The 27,733-nt window shown below is 35.6% G+C and overlaps 1 protein-coding gene across 1 annotated transcript in view; it reads right to left on the bottom strand.

Moving 5' to 3' along the window:
• The window catches only part of LOC100887851 (fibrillin-1), a 31,426-nt gene extending 14,228 nt beyond the window's left edge, over positions 1-17,198 (bottom strand). Inside the window, exons 1-4 of the mRNA XM_030973292.1 lie at positions 16,996-17,198; positions 7,027-7,199; positions 4,130-4,336; positions 2,331-2,468 (exon numbers count right to left, since the gene is read on the bottom strand). Coding sequence (XP_030829152.1) covers positions 2,331-2,468; positions 4,130-4,336; positions 7,027-7,096 — 415 coding nt within the window. The 5' untranslated portion in view covers positions 7,097-7,199; positions 16,996-17,198. The remainder of the gene's footprint in view (positions 1-2,330; positions 2,469-4,129; positions 4,337-7,026; positions 7,200-16,995) is intronic.
• Positions 17,199-27,733: the final 10,535 nt, after the last annotated feature.

Raw genomic sequence — 27,733 nt, 5'->3', positions numbered from 1 at the left:
AGCTCCTGTTTTCGGCCGATTGGTTGGATGCACGGTAAAATCACTCTAAAATACATCGCATAATAGCATAACACATATCCCACACATACCATACCATGCCAGTGTCACTGAAGAACCACATTTGCAATGGAAAATATATCCTAAAATATCACATTTTAGCGATGTAATCGCCGGTCCCGCTACCCAAATCTGAAAAATCGAGTATCTTACGCGTGTCTGTAAGAAATATGGGTACCATAAAATGAGCTTTATTTCGAGTATTTTTCAGATTTAGAGCCCGATTTTGTGCTAGTCGCAAGCTCAAAAGTATGTCATCGCATGTATTAAATCAATGCAGCCGCACACCGCGACGCACACACGATATCTCTGTCTAATTCAGATTCCAACTTCCGATCACCGCTGTGCCTGTCTTCGGCCAGGCGAGCATCAGGGAGCTCCGGCGTGGGATACCTGCTCCGCCCGCTTGTGCTGTACATCAGCGCGGAAACGCACGGCGCGCGCGAGCGCTTCCTATTGACTTTGTACATGCGGCCGTAAACTGAAACGCTCGGCCGATAACGGGCTCCAAAACAGTGAAAATTGAAATGAATATTGTCATGGCAATTCGTGATTTTTTTCTGGGATTCTTTTTTTGTTTAAATAATATATTTGCTTCATGATTTGAACAAGAAATGATAATAAATAGGAAGTAAAGAGTCCTAAAAATAGGATTTTGTCTTAAGTGGCCGAAAACGGGCTCCTTTACTCTATACCCCCTTGTGTAATATTGGTCCTATACATGTAGACAACTGGTCCTGGACCAGCTTTGAGGGAATAGACCTTCGATCCTGTACGTGACTCAACCAAAAGGAATGAAGTTACCACAGACCACTGTTTCAGTATTTGGTCTACCAGTATCATCATGCACATACTCAAAAGTTAGACATTTCTAGACTTAGATCCAGGGTCCACATGTAGAAATTGGACTTAGGCCTATAGATCTATTATCTAGATCTACTTAGGCTACTTGTATAATTATGTTAAACACATCCTAACTGAGCCCAATTCGAAACATTATAGGCTATGTCTTAGGTAATTAACCTGTTAGGTCTAGAGTCTAGACCTAGTCCTTTTAGACTAGGACATAGAGTCTAATCTAGTTTTCACTCCACAATCAGATCAATCAAGTCCAGCAACTAGTCCTGGATCTACTTGCATGGTCCACTCATTTCTAATCGCAACGTGACGCGCTCTGAGCGGCTCAGTTCCAAAACCAAAACCAAACTGCAGTGCTATACTGTTCTGGTCCTGGTCAAGCCTCTAGGCTCTCGTCCTGGTGATCTAGGCTCTGGTCATGGCGAGCCTCTAGGCTCTGCATGGTTCTGCCTCTGCATCAGTTCTGGTCCTGAATGTAACTGTAGGGCTCGATCTGACAGTCAATACATTGTGTGCCCGTCGGTCATACTCCTAATGCCCCACATAATACAGTCCACAGGTGACACATGCAGATTTACTCAACTGGCTGTGATTGTCAGCAGTTCAAAAACGTTGCTTGAATCCAAGGTCATGCAAGATTTTTGCTGGCTCAATGTAATTTGCAGTTTAATAGTAATAAATATGGCAATCCTTTTGACCGCTGCCACCATGTAAAATGATCAGATCTACAGATCAATAAGATCATTGCTGGAGACACTGTTCATGTATAAGTGGCCATCTTGGAAGTGCTTTATTCTGGTATTCCTCCGCCAATCACAGCCTGATTACGCACATCAATGAACTATTGGTGTTGTTAATATAGTACCACAACAAACATCAGATTTTTAGTATTCAAATTGGAGGAATACTAATAATCAAAGACTCAATTCTACTAGTATTCAAACCAACTGCAGGTTTTGAATATTAGTATTTTCATGGAAAATATTTGTATATTCAGAATACTAATGATCGAAGACTAAAATTCCTTTGTATGGATTTTAGTATTCGAACCACAACAATTTGAATACTTAAATTGATTTTAGTGGTTGTGACAATCGATTTTTAGTATTCAATTTGGAGGAATACTTATAATCAAAGACTCAATTGTACTAGTATTCAAACCAACCAGTTTTGAATACTAGTACATTCAGAATACTAATAATCGAAGACTACATTCCTTATAATGGATTTTAGTATTCGAAGCAGCACAATTTGAATACTTAAATTGATTTTAGTGGTTCTGACAATGAGATTTTTAGTATTCAAATTGGAGGAATACATGCAACCACTAAAATACCACTTATTTTGTATTCTGAATATTAAGCGAATATATTCAGAAGACTTATTTTGTATTCCTGTTTGGTAAGGGTACTCACCAATAGCTTCATATTCCAGCATGAATCCTTGTCGTTTGACTGACTCATCAGTGACGAACCTTAGCATCATAGTGTTACCAGTAGATACCAGTACTCCAGGATCCTCCTCTCCACAGAAACGGCCAATTGACTTGGATTCTAAAGGGAGAGATTGAAAAATATTATAATAACATCTTCATTTCTAACAAAGATTGTAAAATTTGTAGAGTATGACCACTGATACTCTTGTTATCTGCTCGAGGGGAAGGGGTCATTTGTATCTTTGGGTCATCCAAATATCTTTAAGGATATTGCTATAATACTCTGAGAAATGATACTCCAAAATAAGGACATAACTAACCACAGAAACAAAAAGCAAGTAACAAAATAATAAAAAGAACATGAACTTTACACATCCTGTTATTTAGTGTTTATGGCAGAGTCCATCTGCAATCACTTGAGCAGGACATTAAGGATATGCTAAAACCATAAAACATTTCATCTAACAAATTAACAAAAGAAATACATTTGAGATAGGTACATTAAAGAGATATTGGCTGAAAACATAATGCTTTAAGTCTTTATCATAGCATTACAAATTAGAGTAAATGTATGTTTCCATGCATACATAGATACTTCACTCTGTTGCATGTAATTCACAATGTTTTAGTTTTTTAATTTCCATAAAGCTGCTTGAAATCATTGTAAATTGAGAAGCCTTTGATGAGTTGAGAATATGAATTTACAGATTTTCCTCAAGTTGAAAATAAATAGTAAATAAATCAGGTCTTAAAAAAGGAAACAACAGAACATAATTCTTAAACATGGTGAGAAGAGCCCAGATGACAGAGCATTATGATCAAGACAACATAATCATCACATTACTTTGAGGGTGTCTTTAAACCAGAAAATGAACATCCTTACTTTGTTTTTATTTCCTTTGCTTAGGTGGACAATTACCAATTTGACTGCCAAAGTAAACTTTACAAACTTCCTAAACATTTACAAACAGGAACGTGATACTTACTACCCAAAGCCTGAAGTAATAAAAATAATTCCTGTTTAACAAAGAGGATTAGATAATTCATGGCTCTTTTCACCCTATCGGCAAGGACTAATGATGTCTGAATACAAAGAGATGTGTTTTGACATGTCCATGACAGCTAAGGGTGTATGAATCACTCTCTTCTGAACCCATGGCCATGTAGAACATAAAAAGGGGATTTGCTGGTGAAGCAAGTGGTAAACTTCAAAAGGAAATGATACAGTTGACATGCTAAACTAATTGGCTTAAATACTACTATTATCACTTTTCATCGAAACTCATGGAAATAAAGGAAGATAAAACTAAATTACAGAGGAGGTAGACAAAGGATGAGGACAGGAGAAAAAAAGATGATTTTTAAAAAAATATAACAGGTAAAAATGTACAAGAAGACATGACAAAATGAAGGAAGAGATATGCTGTACATGTAAAATTAGGTTTTAAAAATATATAAATGCATAGATGACGAATAAACAATGTCGTATGTAATACGTTAATACTCTTTAATTTAGAAGTGTTGTTACACACTTTATTACTTCAAATGTGGGGCAGGGATGCAACATTTTCAAACCTGTGATATATACCTTCTGCCATCCTTTGACTTCTGTTTTCAATTCATATTTGTCAAAATAGTAAACCTTTTTACAGAAAGAAACAAATTGTGATTCGAAGATAAGAATTTCATCCATAAAATATAAGCAAGAACTCCACAGAGGTATTTACTTTTTCTTCTCTTTTGCAATTTGTTTGTTTGTATGTACATAAGCTCAATTACCTGATGAAGATCCATCTCTGATCTCTAGATAGTCATAGCTGCAATAAGCTGTGCCGCCCTCTACGGAGAATGTTCTAAAGCCAAGGCGAATCACTTTGTGTCTGCCAACCACAATCTTGAAGACACAGTTCAGGTTGTCCAGATAGTTCCCTGGGTATTTAGGTGATATGATGGTGCCTGATGGACCAAAGAATGTCCCGGAACAACCTGATAAAGAAAGCACAAAGCAGTTATTAGAAGTTAATGACTTACTTAGATGAGAAACACTATTATTGTCTTTGCTTGCAGCTGCAATAATTTGTGTTCTGAACAAGAGAATAATAATATGAATTAATTGCTTACTATAGCCTTACTTACATGCAGATATGTATATTTATAACCTCTAATGATTTTTTTTGTGGAAGTATGCCTCTATTTCTACACTTATTCAATTTTTTCAAGAATTAAGGTACTAGAGTTTTGGAAATTATCCCTACATGAAGGATTTGTGAACATGACAGAGAATCAGTGTCAGTCTCTACTGCCTCTTCCTTGATTGAGATGACCAATGAATAGCCTAATTCAATTGCTGCTTTTTTATTTTTTATAGAAGGTAATATATTTTACAATTTGAACACACCATGGTTGATTGTATCCTGTGAATGGGATCATTAACACTTCAGAGAGTCTGAACTCCAGAAGTACTTACATTTGTGAGGATTCTCACAGTAAGCCTTTGTAACTTACTTATTATCTAAATTGAACAAAGTTCAAGTCCTGGAACCTACACAAAGACCACCATCAGTCTTTTGGCCATGTACATGTACCAAACTACTATATTTCCAATAATTAATGTGTAATTGGCTACAACGCAAGTCACACAATTTAAGTATATGAAAACGACATCTAAATTTATGGGGCAATGCACTTCTTCAATATCAATGCTAGCTTTCTTGTTGACTGCTGATTTGCTTTGTTATCAGGTTAATGCCTTTTTTTAGATATATAATTTTCATCAAGTAAATCCTTTCAAATGGTATCAATTGAGATGGTACTGCATAAAGTTAGATCAAAACAATTTTTCCTTATTGTGTACTTTGAACAGAGGAACAATAAAGCCCTGTTTTGACACACTTGGGGGTCGATGACAATAGCAATTTTCCTCTCTGTCAAACACGCAAGAGGTATGACAAGCATATTATTCAAGGAATTGTTTACATTCCAATTCAATGAACGCACGCAATCCGCAACCACAACTTATCCTACTTTGAATATAAAGGGATCTTTTTCTTTTGATACCCCTCCCCCCCCCTCATACAGGGATATTCCAATAATCCATACCACACAGAATCAAACATTTGGCATCAGATAATTAAAACATGATTTTATTTTGACGAAAACACATTGAAAACACATTTGAACAATGCATATTTTCTTAAATGGATTTTATAGACCAAGTGGAAGCATAACTAAGACAAAAAAATGATGCAATCAAGGAAATCTTTTAAGAGAAAAAGATATAATCTCTGAAAGATATATATGTATATATATATATATATATATATATATATATATATGTATGATACATATATACCTATGAATCAATTCTTTCATAGCATCTCTGATGATGATGATGAAATCCATGGAATTTATGCTAACCTATTGTACAAAAACAGCAACTCTATTTGTACCCACAAGGATTCAATAAAGAACAATGTTAACCAATTAGAACAAAGATATTTGGCTTTAAATGGCCATAGATCTCTTTTTTGTGGTGGTATGTATCTTCCATCTTTGTTACAATCCAAGCATATCAGACTCCAAGATTTCACAAACAGACTTAATACTATTCAGAAGGTGACAAATTGAGAGCAAATAGTTTCCTTCACAATACGTAGCTTATACATACAGCTTCCAAATGAAACCACATTACAATAACCCAAATCCACACCAACCAACAATCCAAAGTTCATTGACCCTAACACTAGTATTCGGTTTGAGGTTGATTGACAGTTGTTCATTCCATTCAAATCTTATCACCCATGAAATCTCGACATTCTAACAATGAGAGACAAATCATTTGTTATTAAGAGAAAAATACAAACTTCTCATTAAATATGAGTTATCTGAAGTATTGTCCAGCTGAACAATAGAGAGTTGTCATATTATGTTATTTCGTTGACTGCGCTGGAGCTCTGCCAACTCTTTGTTTGATTTTTCCAAACCATTTTGGGCACTTTTTAAATTTTGTGACAAAATGTAGACGTCACTTTGAATTACCATGTACACTAATCATAGCTTTATTGATGACTCAGTTGATGTGCACATATCAATGACATTTTTGAATTTACGATACTTTAATTCACATACATGTATGTTTTAATGACTTAATACATAAATGAATAAGAGAAGAGATAGATGGGAAGAGAGAGAGAGAGAGAGAGAGAGAGATAGAGAGAGAGAGAGAGATAGAGAGAGAGAGAGAAAGGGCAGGGATGAAGGAGGAGGGAGAGAAGGAGGGTGGGAAGGAGGAGGGTGGGAAGGAGAAGGGAGAGAAGTAGGAGAGAGTTAGGGAGGGAGGGAGGGTGGAAAATAGGAAGAGGGAGAGGAAGTGATAGATATATGTATGTGTAGAGAGAGAGAGAGAGAGAGAGAGAGAGAGAGAGAGAGAGAGAAGGAAGGAAGGAAGGAAGGAAAGGAGAAAACAAGTCTCAAACAGAGAACAGCAATTTCCTGTATATAATATGGATATTTAAAAACACTTCATTAGCTTGGAAACTAGACATCTGTGAATAGGCACTAACCTCATTTAAAAACCACAGAATCTCTATAAACATATCTTAATATACTTTAAAGATAACTTGATTAATACATGGACTTTCCCTGATTGTTTACTGATGTAGTCCTATTATACTGACCTGTACTGTAATTAGCACTGAATCCTAGTCTCTCTATGGATGAGTCTGTCATGAAGCGTACAAACAGCATTTGAGAAGTAGAAGTAATGGTCTGTGGCTTGGTTGTCCCACAGTATTTACCAAGTAAAACATCCCTAGCACTTTCACCATCATACACCTCCACGTAGTCATAGCTGGTAGAAAGAGGAAGAAACAAGAGAGAAGATTTGCATGATCATATAAAAAACTTGAAGGTCAATTCATTTATATTTTTCTTATGGCAATTCCAATTATTTTCAACAAAGACTTCATCATAGTTCAATATTTGATTCTTGAACATGAACGGGTTCATTGTGACCACTACATGTATGTAATCTTAACATAATCATCATTTATTTCAATTTAAACTCAGTTGTACACCTGTACATCATTACATTATCATTTTTAAATTGAGCCAGACCAAGAATTTAACAAGTCTTGTTTATTAACCAATTGTGACGTAACCTGCATGCAGCTGCATATTCACCAATGCACTCACAAACATGAACTATTTGTACATGAACTTTGTTTTCATTCTGAATGGTAAAAACAAGTCCCAAGTTCACCTCAACTCAACAGATGTAAAAGACCTCTAAATCACATCATCAAATGAAACCAAAGTATCTTAACAAGCTTAAACCCATGGGCATGTAGAGGGTCAATTACACCTCCAATTGAGTGCTCTATTTTAGGACATTGGTGTTAAAAAGCAGATGTAACTAATACAATCTCCATGCATCTCCATGCACAGCCCAGGATCCATCCGACAGGTTCATAATCCGCTCTGACAACTGAACTAGAAGTGAACCTCAACACCACCACCAACGGCATTCCACAACAATCAGAAGTGGATCCGGAACAAACTCTTTCATCCCGTATCCTGCCTGCCTGCCAGTGCTGCTACTTTCTACTCTGATCTACCACCAGCAATGGCTCCATGTGGTCTCTCCATTACTATTGTGATGCAAAATAGAAATACCCGGCTGAACTTTAAATCACAGCTATTAATTGATGCCGCAGGAATGAGCATCTTTGCATGTTACCAGAACTTGTGGTCTAAAAGTGGTGTTGGCTCTGCATGACAGCCCTATCAGGACACTATTTACGGATACAATTCCTGATATCATGAGGCTAATGCTCTGCTCTGTCATGATACTGTGGCTTTTCAAAGTATACACTGTGGTAATATATTGTTAAACATATAATGTAGAACATCTGTTCAGAGGTGCATAGAACCCAATGGCAAAGACTTTCCCGAAAATCCACCTCTGGCAATTTGAAGAGCCTTGTGCGTAACATATTGAAATGCACAACAATGACACTACTGGATATGAAATTGCCCCTAAGCTGATTTCACAGGAGTCTTAATCATGATATTGATATGATAGAGCATATATGGTCTGTATTAAACTAATGATGTACATCTATCTCCTTGATCTACAGATGAGCTAGACATAACTCAGGTAACAACCAAATCATAAAATAGAATGAAAAGATATTGTGCCAAAGAAAGTCCACACTTCACATTTATTGGTATTTTAAATTTGTCTTTCTACTTTTTACGCAAATATACCAAATACAAGTGGTGATCGTTATCATTATTTGGTAAACATCTAGAAGATTGTTTGAGGTTGATAACATCACTTTCCAGTTAGGAGTATCTTGTAAACTATCTGAAGGAAATTGAACAGGACTATATAGGTCAGAGGAAGGCCTTGTATATCACCCCCATTGAATACTTAGGGATTTGAACAGGGAAGTAAACACTTCCATAACCTTAACTAACCTTTGCAGTCACCACAAGATCATTGTTAATTTCCAGTAATATTGACTATTCAACAATAAATTAAAACAACGCTTTGAAGCTTATCCAGATCAAAAGTTAAAGGTGAAATTCAAAGAAAATCACAAATATGTCAACTAATGTATCACTAGAAACTGGTAAGCTAACAGATGGCCTTCGTACAAGTTTGAGGTCAGCTACATATCGGGTGATTTATAAAAATAAAAATACAACCACCTCCATAGCAGCTGGGATATACGAGAGATTTGCCAGAAAAATAACGATGTTTTAATGACGTCACATCAGGGACCAATACTGCCCAAGCAGACGACATCCCATAAAGAATGAACATAATTGCAAAGCTATTATTTGTCAAATTATAATGAGTTTAGTGTATATAAATGTACTGGCACGTCAAACCGATCAAAAGGGGACATGACCCGATTCTGATAACTAAAATCTTATGCTTGTAAATACACAGGATAGGGGTTAATTAACAATCAAAGAAACCAGCCTTTCAAATTGAAAAGCCCCTGGATTGATATTAAGGACGGCATTTGTTCCCTCTTAAAACGCCGAACATACCGCGGTGTCTGCAGCTGAATATACAATGGCGTCTTATTTTGTTTACAAGCGACAGATTCCTTTATTTTTGTATCGCTGCATTTGTCATCAAAATAAAACCATGCGCGGGGTTTAGAGTGAGGCAATAGATTATACATTTAGCCTGGCGGTAGTGAAGTAAGAGAAAGAACTCAAGAGAAGATGAAAATACAGGCACTGAAAATGTGTGAGATGTCATGGTACATCGTCTGCTTGTGCAAATCATGTCCCTGCTGTGATCTCACACATCTCAGCAGCGTTCGGAGAGCTATTCAGGTGCTATGCCGGGGCTGTATTTAAGCGTTTTGTAATTTATAATAATCATTACTTCGAATGTTTCCAAGCATTGAATTTTGATAACCTTGTCGAATCAAAGTTTCAACTTTGCAATAATGAAAATAAAGCTAGATTTAAAATCAATGAATATCTACTTTAAGGAGATTTTTTGCTGTTTTTGTTTTGTTTTAAAGATTGATTTTCTGTAGCACAAATGACAAAATCAACAACCCCAGTTAGTCTATATGAGCATTATTGATTACAAAAGAAGGTTCTAAAGGATATGTTCATTATGTAAAAATGTCTTGTACTTCAAAGAACATTCATGAGGAACTGAACAAAAAGAGAAATTTGATGAGACAGCCGATACTGTCACATCAATAGGCCTGTTTACTAATGTATTCACGGACCTTTAAATTTGCACACGGTTGTAAGCTCTGGCAAACAAACCGAGCGCAGTGTCTGCTACGGCCCTGCTACACACACTTTGTATACGGCGATGTGGGGAATGCGAGGAAAAAAAGGCTGATCATCGTCCTAATAAACTTCGTTTAAAACTGTTTGTTTTCCAACCTTAGGGTATATAATTAAAATAAATATAGTTTTTCTCAGTTGTACATGACAAATCTTCGATTTTATTTTCCGAAATTTGACGAAATATCGCAAAAATGGGAGGTAAGCATTGCTGTTACGGCACGTGTAACAGCGATTCACGGTACGCAGACAGATCCCATTATGAATGGTGTGTTTTTCATCCCGTTCCCCAAACCAAAGACGAACCTGGAGAAGTGTAAAATATGGATTAAGAATTGTGGAAGAAAGGACTTTGGAATCGACAGGATTTCAAGGAATACCTACGTCTGTTCAAAACATTTTGTAGGTGAAAAGGGTCCAACAAACGATCATCCACATCCTGTACCCGCTGCTGCAAGCGACTTGGAGAGAAGGATTGCGACTAAGGTCGTCCGCCCGCCACCCCGGGACCGTTCGGCCAGTTTACCGCCATGCAAAAAACAAAAACAAAACGACGTCGAATGCAACGACCAAGAATTAGACCCTCATCAGGATCCTGTTGAATATGCTTTTACAGATCAAGGTAAGTTGATGTCATAATTATAATTTTTTTAGCGTGAAATCCGAGCATGGAATGTGTGAAGAAATTATAATAGTAAATCATTGTTGCAGCCCCAAAACGTCGCGGTCGCTAGCAATGGCTTTGTATGTGTATAGCGTAGCGGGCATGGAAAAACAATGTGGCGACCGTGCCGCACCACGCAAAGCTTGCCCTACGTAGTAACAATCGCTAGGGTGCGAGGGATTATGACGTCACTCGCATATCATTAGTAAACAGGCCTATTCAAACATACCGGGTAAGGTCTTTATCAATCATATCCTGTCTTTTCTCAAAGTTCTACTTTAACATATCTTTGACAGTTCAAGGGGTCTAAGTGGCCTTCAATACATATTACAATTTGTTGTGAGTGATGTATGAAAATCTAGCATTCTGAGTCTAGCAGTCTAATCCTGAAGAAAAAAATGTTTCAGTGAAAATTCATATTTTGCTGTCAACTTTCACTTTGAATTTAATTGTACTTTGTAGTTGTATTTTTCAATTTTCATTTATTTCTTTTAATTCAATCTTCTTTATCTAGCAACTTGCAATAAAGATGATCTCCAGGTGGAGTTCATTTGTTCTTTGTTGTTATGCTCTACCATCTAAGGGCCAGAATTCAACATGTTATATGTTACCAACCCCTTCCAAGAAGTAGAGTCAGAGAAAGGGCTATGCCACCAAGCATCAATTGAATGCCAAGGCTATGTAATGGTTCCTTCCTTCCTATCTCTTCACATCTTGGCACCTTTCCCTTTTCACAGATCAAGAGAAAGGAATTTATCAATTTCAGAGCTTTCTCTAGACATGGCATCCGAGGAGGCAGAGACATCTTTAACTGATTACAGGTCAGATATCCCAACGTGATGTTGAGGATTACAATACGATAGAGCACAGAGAAATAGCATAAAGATGTCAAATATGCTCTTATTGGATGTCTTTATAACACAGCAGCATGGTTTTAATTGAATAGAATTTGAACTTCTGAATTAAGATAACAGTGTGAAGAAGTCATAGAGTATGTCACCAATCAATGCTCACACTCATATCATACATCCACCATACTCTGCTGAATTAATAAGGTTCAGTCAACTATCAGCAGTTGTCTAAACTAGTCCACATTTTTCAGGTACATTATAAAAATATGTTGCCAGCTCATGCAGCTTCTGTGAAATTCAATATCACTCTCAGATTGAGAAAGTACTGACCATCATCATCGTATGGCAAGTACATGACTTTATTAATTTGGCATACATCTGACAATGACTATGGCATCATTATTTGACCTCAAATTTACTTTTCAATCTATTTATCCAATGTCGCTTTTACTCATACTGAACTAATAGGACATCATCAATTTCCTACAAGAAAGCCAGTGATCTCATCTTTTAGACATTCAGGCTCTGAGAGAAGAGAGAGAAAGAGAAAGATTGGGAAATACAATACTGTTAACAAGATGGATCAAAAGAGACAGAGACAGAGAGAGAAGATATAGATAGAGAGAGAGAGAGAGAGAGAGGGAGAGAGAGAGAGATAGATATATAAAGATAGAGAGAGAGAGAGAGAGAGAGAGAGAGAGAGAAGGTTTGGGGGATAATATACCGAAAACAAAACAGATAAAGAGAGACAGATATATAGACAGACAGACCGAGAGAGAGAGAGAGAGAGAGAGAGAGAGAGAGATAAAGGGAGACCAAGAAAAGAAAAGGACAAAAAGAGGATGAGGCACGAGACAGATTCAGAGAGGTAGAAAGAGAGAGAGAGGGAGAGAGATAGGGGGAGGAGAGAGAAAGACAGGGACAAGAGAAGGAGGGAAAGGTAGAGAAGAAGAAAACTAGATGGAATTTTGACTGCGCGCAGTCGAAAATGATGCCTCCGCCATAGAGCAATTTAAACAAGTTTGGAGTTTAAATCTCCAGTGGTTCTTGAGATATCATGATAACAATCTCAATGTATGGAATTTCATAAGTTGACCTCTGTGACCCTTGACCTTTGACCTACGTGCTCCAAAATCTAATCAGATTGTCTTCCTATGGTGATACACACTATCATTAAGTTTGAAGTTTAAATCTCCAGTGGCTCTTGAGATATTATGATATGGTGATACATACTATCATTAAGTTTGAAGTGAAAATTCTCCAGTGGTTCTTGAGATATCGCGATAACGATCTCAATGTATGGAATTTCATAAGTTGACCTCTGTGACCCTTGACCTTTGACCTACGTGCTCCAAAATCTAATCAGATTGTCTTCCTATGGTGATACACACTATCATTAAGTTTGAAGTTTAAATCTCCAGTGGTTCTTGAGATATTATGATAACAATCTCAATGTATGGAATTTCATAAGTTGACCTCTGTGACCCTTGACCTTTGACCTACGTGCTCCAAAATGTAATCAGATTGTTTTCCTATGGTGATACATACTATCCTTAAGTTTGAAGTTTTTACATCTCCAGTGGTTCTTGAGATATTATGATAACAATCTCAATGTATGGAATTTCATAAGTTGACCTCTATGACCCTTGACCTTTGACCTACGTGCTCCAAAATGTAATCAGATTGTTTTCCTATAGTGATACACACTATCACTAAGTTTGAAGTTTAAATCTCCCGTGGTTCTTGAGATATTATGATAACAATCTCAATGTATGGAATTTCATAAGTTTACCTCTGTGACCCTTGACCTTTGACATACGTGCTCCAAAATCTAATCAGATCGTCTTCCTATGGTGATACATACTATCCTTAAGTTTGAAGTTTAAATCTCAAATGGTTCTTGAGATATCGCGCTAACAAACTCAATACAAGGAATTTCATAAGTTGACCTCTGTGACCTGTGACCTTTGACCTACGTACTCCAAAATCTAATCAGATCGTCTTCCTATGGTGATAAATACTATTCCCGAGTCTTAAGTTTAAATCTTAAATGGTTCTTGAGATATTGTGATAACGGTCAAACGGGACGGACGTACGGACGTACGGACGGACGTACGGACGGACGTACGGACGGACGTACGGACGTACGGACGTACGGACGGACAACCCGAAAACATGATGCCTCCGGCACCACCTTCGGTGGCGGAGGCATAAAAAGAGGCTGATGAGTAAAAGAAAGAAAAGGAGGCGTGGAAGAGGAGGGAGGGGAAGAGAGGCAAGAAAAGAAAGGGGAGAACAAAAACACTGTCGGCACCCATCTGACAACCATTATGTTTCCAGGGCTCCAAAGAAACAGTAGCCAACAACAACCCAGGAAAAGAATAAAGCAAGATAAAGAGCAATACAAGTCATGTGCTGGGGTTGATCATCGGAACCAGATGGTTCACTGACGAGCTTTTGATGACGATGTTGATGTTAATGAGGATGGAGTGAGAAGAGAAATCACTCAAGGCTATTGTGAACCATTACAAAACTCCTTGCAGCTCAGATGACGATGATACTGAGGTCATAGGTCCATGGGACAACCATGGAGACAAGGGAAGGTGATAATGAAAATGTTTTTCTCTCATGAAATGGACCATTGCAAGAATGATACCCCATGCTCTTTCCCCCTCCTTTTATATTCTCCTTGATTCGAATAAGCTTCAGCTCTATTCCAATTGAGACCATGAGCAATTGAGAGCTAGAGCAGAAAGTGATAGCTCACCATCAAAATGAACAAGATGGACAAATGTACCAGTGAAGCAAACAAGTATTAAATGCACACTGCCGGTCTAGACTGAATATTAAATCAAAAAGCTTTTAAAACTATTTCATACATATAATCACATTACTGAACTGCTTTCCATTAGGGTGGCTCAATACGATAGCTTACTCATACAAGAAAAAAGAGCACTCCGTAGTTCTTGTTTGTCTTTTCTCATAGATAATGACAGTGTACATGTAATTGGCAGATTACAGCTTCATGTGATAAATTCAAACAAATAATGTTACTAAGATTCTTGGAAAATGATTCTGAAAAAGATAATTCATTTGCAGAATAAACACAACAAATAAAACACTGATTCATCATACTACATTTAACAGCAGAATCATTCTATTTTTGATAATCAATGTGAAAACAAAACAATCTAGCCTATAAATATTTCTTTTCAGAACAATCCACAGTTAAATTTGACATTTCAATTTGAAATTCATGAATTTCCAACACTGTTTCAGGTGCATTGCATCAACATGCATGTCCTTCTGTTACATGATCATTTTTAGTACCTCAACTTTTCCTTTAATTATGATCTCATCGTTGTTATGACGGCACGTCTTACTTGTCTTACTTGCGTCATCTTGAAGACTTGTTCTGAGTCTGTTTACTAATCATGTTGATGGTGGTATAAACATAATGTAATTTAAGTATGGCTGGATCCAATTAGCAGCATACTGAGAGTGCTTATAGCAATCAATCGATGGTGGATTTATCGTCAGACTGACGTCAATAACTGATCTGCTTGATAGCTCTTAAAGTGCTTGAAATGTTTCAGGTTTATCTTCATCCTCATTAGCACCAACTATTTCCAAGACTGCACACTTCTCCTTCAGAAAAGTTTGTCTTACACAAACCAGTCCCTATTTATAACTTCACCATTTTTGTTCTACACCTATAAACACTGCCCCTCTCAGACAAGCTCATCTAAACAAGTCTCCGTATCTCCATGCATCCCTTGAATTCATTAGTGGAGCCCAACACTACCCTTATATCATTCTTGCCCCCATCAATCATAATAAACACTACTGGTGCAGGTTTCATTTGAAATTGCTCCAGGTCAATTTCTAATAATTAAAATCAAATTTCTCATTTTAACCCCTGGACGTTAAACAATACATACAGAATACGTAACACTTACTCTGAGCCTAAGTATCCTAATGCTTTAATACTAACTCTAACAGAGGATAAATCCCAATTGCAACCCTAACCCTATATTTGAAGAAAGCAAGTATTGCTAGATTATCTGTTGCATCATCTAATGAACCTCTAGTATCTTCATATATGTTCAGTTTCTCGATCGCCATTTCTTGACCTCAAAATATCAAACAGTACAAAGGCCATCGATTCATCCCAGCCCCTAATCCTAGCATGATACCTAAGACCTAGCTGCTCCTAGCTGTCCTGAAACACAACTCCCTTGCAAGTTTCTTTTCTTTTTCTCAACGTTAGCAAAGCTAACCTCATCTTGGTGTCAATTCTTGAATCTCCCCTCATCAGTTCTCTTCTCCCATCATTAGATTTATCATTCATCACGACTATCATCTCCATCCCATCTCATATTCCCTCATCACCTTCCTTCCTCTTCCTTATACCACAACAACTTTCCTCAATCTTTTATCAACAGGCAAGTTGCTATCTCATCTACATCACTTCCTGTCATTTGCCATCTCTCAACATGTTTATACTATGAAATTCATAAACTTCTAAATATAAAAACATCCAGAAAATATAAAATAAGACCAACAAGTGTTCTCTGGAATACACCCACAAAAGTTCCTCAATTTCGTTTTTAATATACATGTAGGAAGGTGCTTCAAAACACAGATGGAAGTCTTCCTTCTCAAAACTTGCCAAGCTTTACAATTTAAATTAATTTGTATGGAAGTATATGTTATGCTCTGAATTGCTTAGTTTTTATTGATCAATTTTCTTGCTTTTTGTTTTCTTCCACCTTTGATTAAACTTATTTAACAAATAAATTTTAACTTTAACAGATTGAATGTTATTTTGACTCAACAAACTTATACACATTTTTTTTTGTATAAGCCTAAAGCATATCAGATTATAATATATTTTCCTCATAAAACCAATGTCTCTACTAAAATATGAAGTTAAATATTCTCTCTATTACAACCTATATATCCACATGCATGCAGATATGATAAAACAGTCAAACCTGCTTATAAAGTGACCACCTGTTTACAAAGACCACATTTTTTGTTTCCCTTGAAAATGGTATCTCATTGAAACATGTACTACAGACACCTGTCTACAAAGACCATCTGCCTGTAAAGATCACTTTTCTTGTCTCTGATGGGTGGTTTATATAGACAGGTTTCAATGTACCTACATTTCAATCTACCTTAGCCTATCAGGGTTTGTATCTATAAGCATACAAAACAAACAAGAAAAAATGATTTTGTATACAAAATGTAAAATTGTATATTCATGTACCAAAACTGTATTTTTGATAACTTACTAGCATCCTGGGCTTTCTTCCAGCTCTAACGCTTCAAACGTTAAGGTCACATGACCCCTATCCTCGGAGATGAGCGTCCACTCACAGCTGATGTCACTAGGGTACTTCCCTGGAAAGTTTGGTGATTTGATAGTACCTCTACCTGCATACAGTCTGGAGCCACATCGTAGGGCTGAGGCAGAGATGTGCTCAATGAGGTAGCAGGATCTGGACAAAGAAAGAAATCATGAAAGAAGGAATAACAGTTTGAATTTAAAACGCACAAGTATATAAAACCAAATTTCTTGAGAAATCATAGAGTTTTAAGTTGCCTTGAAAGGCTGAGGCAGAGATGTGATAAACAAGGTAGTAGGGTCTGAAAACAAATAACAAAGCAAATCAATTATATTCAAAACAAAAGCCCTGTAATTCATGAGGAAGTACATTTAATTTCCAAATATCAAGACATAATGGCAATCAAAGTGACATCATTTGACCAAACTGTTGGGTCAACAAGTGAGTTTGATGGGTGAGCCTAATTTTTGAGAATACTTTGTGATTTTACAAGGGTTTAGCACCTTTTCATTTGAGACCTTTCAGATCAATATACAAGATGCTATTATCAGTGGTTCTAATACATGTACATCTAGCATCTTGCAAGTTAGAAGAATCCCATTTAAAACAGAGACCTGGTTCAAAGCCAGAGAGTGAATGAAAGCAGGTGCTTTGAGCCACAGAGTCAGAGACTCTCAAATTCACTCTCAAACAGATGAATTGCATAAAAAGTCAATTTCCCATGGAAATTATGAAATTAGACTGGTTCTTAGTCATGAAGTTTACACAGAGGTGACGTAAATACTTGTTTTCTAAAACCTCTTCTACTATTTGTTTACAAGTACGTACCGTATGTAACTAAGTTCAAAGAGAAATGTTAACATCCACTGTGTCATGTGACCTATAATGTAACAATGAACTTACATCTTCCATGTATGATTGAAAATGACAGCTTAATAACAGGCACTTTCCCACTCTCTCCATCACTATTGCTTCATTGGAAGAAATAGTTTCTCCAACAGAGCTAACATAAATTCAAAAGAACCCAGGATAAATCATCTTTGAAAGAAATATAAAAGTGTTTCGTAATCCTATCAATTTTAGAAGCAAATTAAGTTAGACATACAGGTTAGATGTGAAATCTAATATATTGGAGCTTCATGAATCAAATGGTGTTTCATATTCAGTGCTAAGGTTATACAAAGGACACTGAAAGGATGTCAAAGTATACTACAGGCAAGTTTACTTTCACATTGTTCTGATACTTTAGATCCTTATAAATCTCTTAATGTCATCATTAAATCACCATCGTAAGCCGTTTTCTCATCTTCACTTGTTCCTACAGCTTCCGCATAAAATGTCTAATGGGGATCATTCAGTTAATTCTAAGTGACAGAGATCCTGCTTTTTACCATTTCCCTCTTTCAGACTGTTCAGACTAAACTGCATTAAATGAAATTCAAACTCATACTTGTAAAGAAACATTGTTTAAAAATCATATAAATTTTGCTATAGATGTTTTGTTTACATTGTTTCATTATACAACGTTCAGAATATAAACAAATCAATTACTTATAGTCAGGTGCGTAGCCACGGGGGGTGGGGGGGGGGGCACGGGGGCACATGCCCCCCAAAAATTTCTGAGATCGATTGAACTTTTTTAGACCCCTTTTTTTACCTCGATCGATTACATGTGCCCCCCCCCCCCCAACATCAAACTCTGGCTACATGCCTGCTTATAGTATAGCCTTACACTTTTCTCGTAACCATACAATGAATTCAGGTAGTCTGAACGGAGGTTTCTGTTGTCTTGGCAAAGTAACTACCCCAGTTTGTATTTGACAACTGACACTTACAATCAGATGTAAGCAAAAAATAGAATTCTCAAATTAGTTTTCCTATAAATAGTGGTGAGAGGTATACCAGCTTTTATATTCAATACTGAAAATTAGTTTCATTCTACACAATCTACACTGTTGCTCTCCAGATCTTGAATAAAATATTTAAAAACACCAAAAAAGAAATGTAAAAAAATAACAATAGAGCAGGGAAAGGTTTAGTAATATGTGCAACCAACAGCTATCTATAATCTTCTATCCATAATCTTCCCATAATCTTATTTCACATCCAACATCAAACATCTAGTGCAAATGACTTAATAGAGACATAATAAATATAATAAAAGGTGTTTTTTTTCTGTGTAAAGCATTCTTTTCCTGAAATTATTATTCTTTGTGCTTTCTTTATATAGTCAATCTATATGATTTTATTTCGACCAATATTTTGACAGCCTTTTAAACTCTTCATTGTTTGATATTCTACAGAAGATTGAAAAACATTGCAGTTGCTTATAACTAGCTATTTAGAGACTGAAATAAAAGATGGCTGTAAATCCACCACCTGGTATGTTCTATTGAATGTTTCAAACTGTTTCAAACCATTTCAAGCTGAGAATAATATGCACTGTTGATGGGCACCCAGTATGACTGATGAAATAAGAAGCTATATGGGTCAGGCTACTGTCAGTCCTATCAGAGTAAACATCTCAACACAATAGTCCTCTTCACATCTACGAGATAATACCCCAATATCGCAGATGCGCAGAGGTTACTGATTTTTTCTGCCCACTGTTCATATCAGGGGGATAATATCGTAATATTGCGGTACACTGTATTATCCCGTTCATTTACGCATCCACAAGTACCGTCTTGAGCTGTGGGTGCCCGGCGTGCAATGCGCATTTGTTGACCATTTTCAGATACTTTCAGATATCTTTAATATTTTTTACCCAGTCCTGAAAAGGAAAATATATAGCTGAAAGCAAAGTACCACATTATTTGGTGGTTCCTTTCCATATCTGCCACTATCGGTAACATATCCGTAAATAGCTGCAACGTACTGTTACTGCTACTTTACGTAAAGGTCGTAAATATGAAGAGGGCTCGTGATGATGACGTTGGTGACATGCCAAGATGCTCCTGGCAACCCACCCCCTATCTTTATCTTCCTTTACAGATATCTATTTTGAGTGGAAGAACTTGGGTATGCTAGGAATAACATAAGGTGCAAAAGCATTTAACACGCTTTCTCAAGACAATTGTATGCAATTTATTTTTTCCATGCCGGCAACATCAAGTAAACATGCCACTGCCGATTGTAACTATAGATACAGTATTCAGGAATACTTTAGGAATGTAAGTGTCAATACTCAATGTAACTTTAATGCATTTTGATAACATTGACTACCCTGCAAACGAGCCAAAATCAATATGCAATTTAGGACACTTCAAACATTTTGTTACTTTTCCTGAAATAAAGATGTTAGTCACTCAGTGTTTCTATGCATTATCTCACACAGGTGTTCTCTAAAGAAAGATATGAGGTCAGAATCTATTTCAGATACTTTGGCATTGTTTGTTTTTATGATATTTAACTTGTTATCTTCTCCAGTATGCCAAGATTCATCAGCAACTGCTATATATCACTATATTTCTACTTCTAACATTCTCAGTAAAGCAGGTGGAAGCAGAATTTGTTTTGGCACAGAGAGAAGATGATTTTAAAATGGTGTCAAACAACAGATGATGCTTCTGATCTACGCAGAATAGCTATAAAACCTTGACATTTCATTCCACAGGCCTGTTTGTTTATTACACGATATATGGGGTAAAGAGGAGAGGGGGGGGGGGGTGTCAAACACCATATCTTCCTTGCATTGTGAATACTATTATATGATATAGGATTAAGAGAAGGGTGTGAGGGGTCAGGTTCAAATATCTTTACTGTAAATTTAGATGGATTTTATTGTGATTACCATTGTAGTAATCTTTCAAAACAGAAGGAGAAGAACATGTAAATTAAAACTCTATAAACTACATTTCTAAAGTAAACAAAAGCCAGCTTTCAGTATGAATATAAATATACATTCATCTGACATTTGTAAACAAGTGACAAACTTCACTTTTTGATATAGGAGATAATAACTCAATGTCTCATTTGTCCTTCAAGTTGAAGTAAAAGATACACATGCATTAGCTGATGCTAAACAAAGACTATCTCAATAAACATTCTTTGAACAATGTTATGCTATATGTGATAATGTGGGACATTCCTAACAAGATTTTAAAACAAATTTAAAACAATTAGCAAATGAGATACCTTTGTATACAACCTTTTCCCTGACTAATAGTTTGTTGATAGTTATATTCCCTGATAATTTACTTGAGCATTGATCAGCTGCTACTGTCACGGATGATTTGAAATAGGACAAGTAGGCCTACGATGGGAAGTAACAATAACATTGCTTGGTTTGTTGCCAAGTCAATGTTTTAAAAAGGTCTTTGGTGCAATTATAAAGTTCATCGTCTCATGAGGGCCACCTGTCCAATCTAATGAGTGGTAATCATGACCTGGGACTTACTTGCTATTCCTATTCCCCTCTCTCTCATTTTAATGCTTTGATTAACCCCCTCCCCCCAATTACAATTACTACCCATTATCTCTCTCTCTCTCTCTCTCTCTCTCTCTCTCACACACACACACACACGCACACACACACACATACACAAACATACACTCTCACATTCTCTTCCTTTATCCTGAATTTCCATTATTTTCAAAGTTCCAATGACATCCTTTCTACTTGAATACTATGAATATAGCTTTATGCACTATTTTAACCAATCCCTCTATCTCTCCCTATTGAAATACATATATCTTTGATTTTTCATTCTAAATGTCTACGCCTAAATCTTAATAGATCAAGGTGAAGAGATGTACAACACTAGAAGATGAAAATACCTATATTTACAGACTTAAATAATAGACAGACATATTTTTTTGGGGGGGGGGGGGATGGGGGAGGGCGGGGGGTAAACACCACTGAACTTCTACCTTGATTCATTGTTAGATACTGTAAATGCCAACATGTTTTTCCATTGATTTCTTTGGGGATGTTTTGAAGGTATTCAGGAAAATGAGATAATTGAGGAAAGTGTTAGCTGTCAATTCTCATCAAGGCACCCTCTTCCTATCCCAGGGTTCAATTCATACAGTCTTCTTCACCAGACCTTATAATGTGAAGTAAAGTCAGGGTGAATGCCATAAGACCTGTGCACTCATGTACATTTGATTCAATGTATGCATGTTTCTCGTCTGTACCCACGGTTACCAACTACTTGCTTCAACTCCTATGCTTAATGAGATCTTCAATGTTGCTATGTCACATACACCTCTGGAAAGCTCTTTAGTCATGAAGGAAAAATTTTGTTTAAAAGTATGCAAACAATTAGTTGGAGGTCTATTGAGGAAAAAATTCAACCTGTTAGATACTAAACCAGAGACAAATAAGGATGGAGTTTATTGTCTGTTATATCAAAATAATCAAAGCGTATCACCATTTTCAGAGAAACCATGGATATTGAGGGAGGGGTGGAAAAAAGAAGGACAATAAAGAACTACATTGAAAGATCATAAAGCAAAGCACATTCATCATTTCTCACACAAAATGCATCCAATACCTTATTATCATAAAAATGATGATGATAATGATGATATCTATTCTTTGTGTATTTATGAAGAAAACAAACTGAAATCCTGATGACTGATCAGTTGCATGCACAATAGGAACATTACATAGTACCCACATAACCTGAAGATCACTGTTTGCAACTCATATGACTTATCCTGTTCTAGCTTTTCACTGGAAATGATATTGAATATTGAAGATATGAAAAACATTGAAACGTTTCAAACAAAATGTTTTAAAATTCAAACAGACACAAAGAGATTTTGAGACCAGTTTTGATTTGATACATTTACTTACTTATACTATTATTGGAAGGGGAAGGGGTTGTTGCTCTATTTCTATTCTTGGTTAATTTGCTATTATATCATGAAACAATTTACATTATCTTATTTAAAACACTAAAAAGTAAATTGAAGCCGAACTTCCTACTTCCCAGACTCCGTCATCTGTAATGAACTGCAGTAGCTAGGGAGCTCCAAACTAATCAGTTACGGTGTCTGAGTCATGAAGACTACAAGGTTACCCCCTGCAAGGTTATCTTTGATGAGCTCTGATTGATACATTAGCAAAGTGAGAAACAGTTAACGAAGGCCAACTACTGTTCTGCACTTCACACCAAATCTACTCACTCAAATAAGGCCCATTTACACTCCAAAAAGCCAAATTAGAAAAGGAAAAAACAAAAACCTTGTTTTTTTAATACATTTACACTACTGCAAACAAAAAACATTATAAAACCAACAGTGTTTACCTGCCATGAAAACCTTTCTTTTTTGTGGGAGTCACTGCTCTGCACTCTGTGTGCAAGTATGGAGTGCCTAGTTACTAAAAACCAGGAAAAATCACCAGTGTTTTGAGAATGTGCATTTACACTATGAAAACAGGTACGGTTTCGGCCAGAGTTTTAAACGACACACTCCAAATTTTGAGGTTTTTTTTATTCAGGTTCTTTGTCGTGCAACTTCCAATAGCCCAGGTTGTTTTAATTCAAGTGTAAATGCCCCACTTGTTAGTTTCAAGGATTTTTTTTTTTCTTTTTCTTTTTCCTTTTTTCTTTGTCGACTTCCACAGAAGTCAAAATGAAATGCAGCTGTTTGATATAATCCCAGATAAGTGGAATACAAACAAAGTTGGAGAAAAGACAATGAAACTAAATCAGAAACTTATGTCAAATTGTATATATCAGCTACAGTACAAAAATATTTGCTGAATACAACATTCTGATTTTCAAAAGTCCCTGAATTCCTATATTTAAAATAGACACATTTCTGTAATCCTTTAAATCTTTTTTGTTGTTGTTTAATCTCAACTAGCCTGGGCCTTTTGTTGTTGTCTAGACAAATAAAAGACATTAATCTCTGGTTCTATTCATCTCACAAACAAAATATCTCTTCCAATGCTGAACATAGTGTCTAATTACAGGATTATGTAACATGGCTTAAAAGAGTATGAGTAACAAGTTTGGAACCCATCTCCCAACTAAAAAACAAACATGACACACAGATATTCAAACCTGGATGTATGTAAAATAGAGAAATTTGCTTTAAAATTTTAATTATTTTTTATTTTGAGCCTGATCTTATTGTGTAAAAAATCTACCCAGAAAAATATCTATGTATAATGTTCTGAAATACATATTTTCTATTATAAGCTCACTTAATGAAAGATCTAATTTTAACAATAACATGGTTGAAATTTTTCTTTCTAAAATTACTTAAGAAGATATCTAGGAATTACTAACATGTAAAGCTATAAAGCAGAACAAAATTTCAATGGCATAACAAAATAAAACACTCTAAAATTGGGAAGTATATATATATATGATAGATAGATAGATAGATATATGTGCATGTCTTCACATTTTGTGTGTATTTCCAGCTTGTTTGTATATTACCCAATGTCACTTTGAGAAACAATACCAGAATCTTCAAGGAGTTACTCATGAAGAAACTTTCAATCATTTTTATAAATGATAAGTTTCTGAAGATTATCAGATATGAATAGTAAAATTCAAACTGGTATTCATTACTACTCTAACTGGAATTTTATTTCTAGCTCTCCCAGTCCAAACTAATGTCTACAGTACAATGTTTCAAATTCAAGACCAAGACAAACTACATGCCTACATGTAAACCCACAAATATATGCCATTCAGTGATGGGTGATTCAAATACCTTATTATTACTTTTATATCCTTTTAAAACCCCATACAAACACAAGGTTGTTTTCCTGCCTATCAGTCTTTATAGTTTTCCTTTGCAATAGATCTTAGTTATTCACTATGGAAAAAAAAGTTTGGAAATCCTGCCATTTGAGAGGGAAGTTTTTTCTTCTGTCCTTCTTTATATTTTCCCATTTGCAATTTATCTCTCTTATTTACTTTCAACAAAAAATATTATTTGAAATCCTGCCCTTTGAGAGAGGAAGAAAAGAATCTATAGACAGTGTAATGGAACACTCAGTGAAACCACACAATACTTTTAATACAAGATTTAACCTTGGCCTTGGGAGATAATCTAGAAAATAGATTCAGTTGATTGCCATCTCTAAGTCAGTGATACAAAATTGTGATTTTATCTTTTTAGAGTTGAATTTCAAAGTGAGATCTTGGAAAATGTAAGAGTCAAAAGTTGGGCATATTCATACTTGCATGTTTGTGCACTCTGCAGTCTCTTCCTATCTTAAGAGCCATTAAATAGCATTTCAAAACATACATTTTACAACTCTGTGACAGCCAATTTTGAAATTTATATGTATTCAAAACAGGTGGTGATTTTGGAAAAAATTGATCAGTTGTGTTCATTACTAATAAATCCACCTCCAACTATACGATATCTCTAATTGGTCCATATTTTAAAAACAATCTCAAATCAATTATCCTTTCCCTGTTTACAACAGAACAAATCAAATATTATTAAAATCAAATTGTCTGATTTCACTTCCTGCTTTTATATGATATCTTATAAACTCGGTATCTACTCGCTGACATTGAAACTTATAATATTAAGATATATGTATTCAATCATATCAATTACATTAGAGAATTCACTGAGATTTCATAAATTTCCCCTTCTCCTCTGTTTCTTCGGTCTCACATTGGTTACTTCCTATTTCAATAACATGATATGTCAGACTCAATTTTTTTGCTCATTTGTTAGACCTGGGAAGGCCTGTTACTGTTTAATATTTAAGCTAGACATGACTTTTGACCTACATCATTAAAGGATTTTGGGAGATGACCTCGTCATGTACCTCATTTTCTCCCATCTGGCAAAAAAATGATTTTAAAGAGAGAAATGCATCTTTATGCATCTTTTGTTTTTTATTCAAAGGCCATAACACATGTCACATTAAAAAAAAACATTTGAAAAGAGTATACCAGGTATAAGAAATTATTGAATTCCACCTAATGATGTTTTTTAATGAATGAAGGAATCAGCTCTGATAATGCTTCACACACTTTGATCTAAAATATTACTTTCAATTTTTTTCTACTATAAAATGATTTTTTTACAATAACTCTTTAATAACTATGATACATACATTGTATCTTTTAGATAATTTATGATGCAGTCTGAAAGATGAAATGTTTATCAACATGTACAACAGTAACACAATAATGATGATCTACTTCATAGAAAACTTGTCTTTTTCTTACGTCTGTATCTTTTTCTAAAACCCTTTAAAAAAGAAAATCCCCAGACCTGAAAGACTATGCTTCGGTCCAAATTAAAGAGATTCCCTTGGTAGATACACACAAAATCAAAACTGTCCATCAATAACATCTTTTCATCCTCAGAACAGGTGCATCAAAGTCAAATTTTCCTCTTTTTATCATTTTCACTTTTTGTGTTGTCTGATGTAAGGTTGGGGGCAGTCAGAGTGATTTGCAAGCATCATCAATTTTCTTGAAGTGTCATCTTATTCGGCTGTACAAAGAATGGTGAAGGTTTAAAGGATCAATGTACAGTACTAGTGATAATTTTGTATTTACTCCCACTTCTTTATATGTATTAATGCATTGGCAAAAATTAAACATAATAATAATAATAATAATAAACTTTTAAAGTCCACTCTAAATTTTTATTAAAACAAAAATGGAAATTCTTTTTGCCCAATTGATTGTGAGCCCGACAGCCACTGAGCAGCACCAGATCAACATTGCTCTACCCCTTATGAACGCCAAACAAGGTAGCAGCAACTCCCGTTTTTTAACGTCTTTTGGTTTGAAGTGGCCAGGGTTCGTACCCACTTGTCAATTCCTATCTTAAAAGAAGAGGGTTTTTATGTTTTGTTTTGTTTTGACTTTTGAGGGATGGAATACTCTTCTAAATTCTTTCTTAATTTAAGATATTCAAATTTTACAAATTTGGATGAACATATTTTCAAATGGCTTGTTTTCAAGTTCTAGATTGAGAGAAAAATCAAGCCCCTCAACATTTTAACTTGCAATTTGTTTGCCCCCTCCCCCCCCCCCCCCACACACACATACCAAAGTTTGAGACACTGGATGTAGCTGTGAATGATTAAATAAAGTAAAATATTGCTCAGGTGATACAAACTTTGGGCTTCACTATATTTTTGTCACAAACCATCATTTTGCTAACATCGAAATTGTTTTATTAAAAAGTCACTCAAAATCAAAGAAGACACAGAAGGAGATGAAAACTGCTGACTGTTGAAGTTCAATGGAATAGAATGACTAAGAGAGGAGGTTGAGTGTGGTTGTGTTGTGGTAAGGTCTGAATAGAATGTCTCCTTGGCTAGTCAATTAGGTATGAAAGTCAAATAGGATTGTTTGACTGTCACTTAGCAACAAGAATATATAGCAAAGGAATAGTGTTATTATAACCTAAATGCAAATGCTGTCTTATGATGCAAAAAATAATAATAATAAGATAGATTTTAAGCTCTACATCCAACAGTTTTTATTAGGTCACACATTTTTGATGTACCTAATATCTTTATCAAGTATGTTATGATGTTATACTAACGATGACTTTGCTCTTAACTACTTAACAAATATACAAGTGATAAGTAGTCTTTGAATTGATTGATTATAAAGCAGCCAAAAAGATGAAATGTTTTCCAGGCAATAATGTCAAGGGAATAATTTGGGTGCACCCAATACTTGTTATTCAATTTGTATTAATTTCCACTTCTTCTAGCCAGCCAGCC

The sequence above is a fragment of the Strongylocentrotus purpuratus genome, unplaced genomic scaffold (genome assembly GCF_000002235.5).
Source record: "Strongylocentrotus purpuratus isolate Spur 01 unplaced genomic scaffold, Spur_5.0 spur5_scaffold_6, whole genome shotgun sequence".
Lineage (NCBI taxonomy): Eukaryota > Metazoa > Echinodermata > Echinoidea > Camarodonta > Strongylocentrotidae > Strongylocentrotus > Strongylocentrotus purpuratus.
The sequence above is the reverse complement of the archived record's forward strand: the minus strand, read 5'-3'. Positions and strand labels throughout refer to the sequence as shown.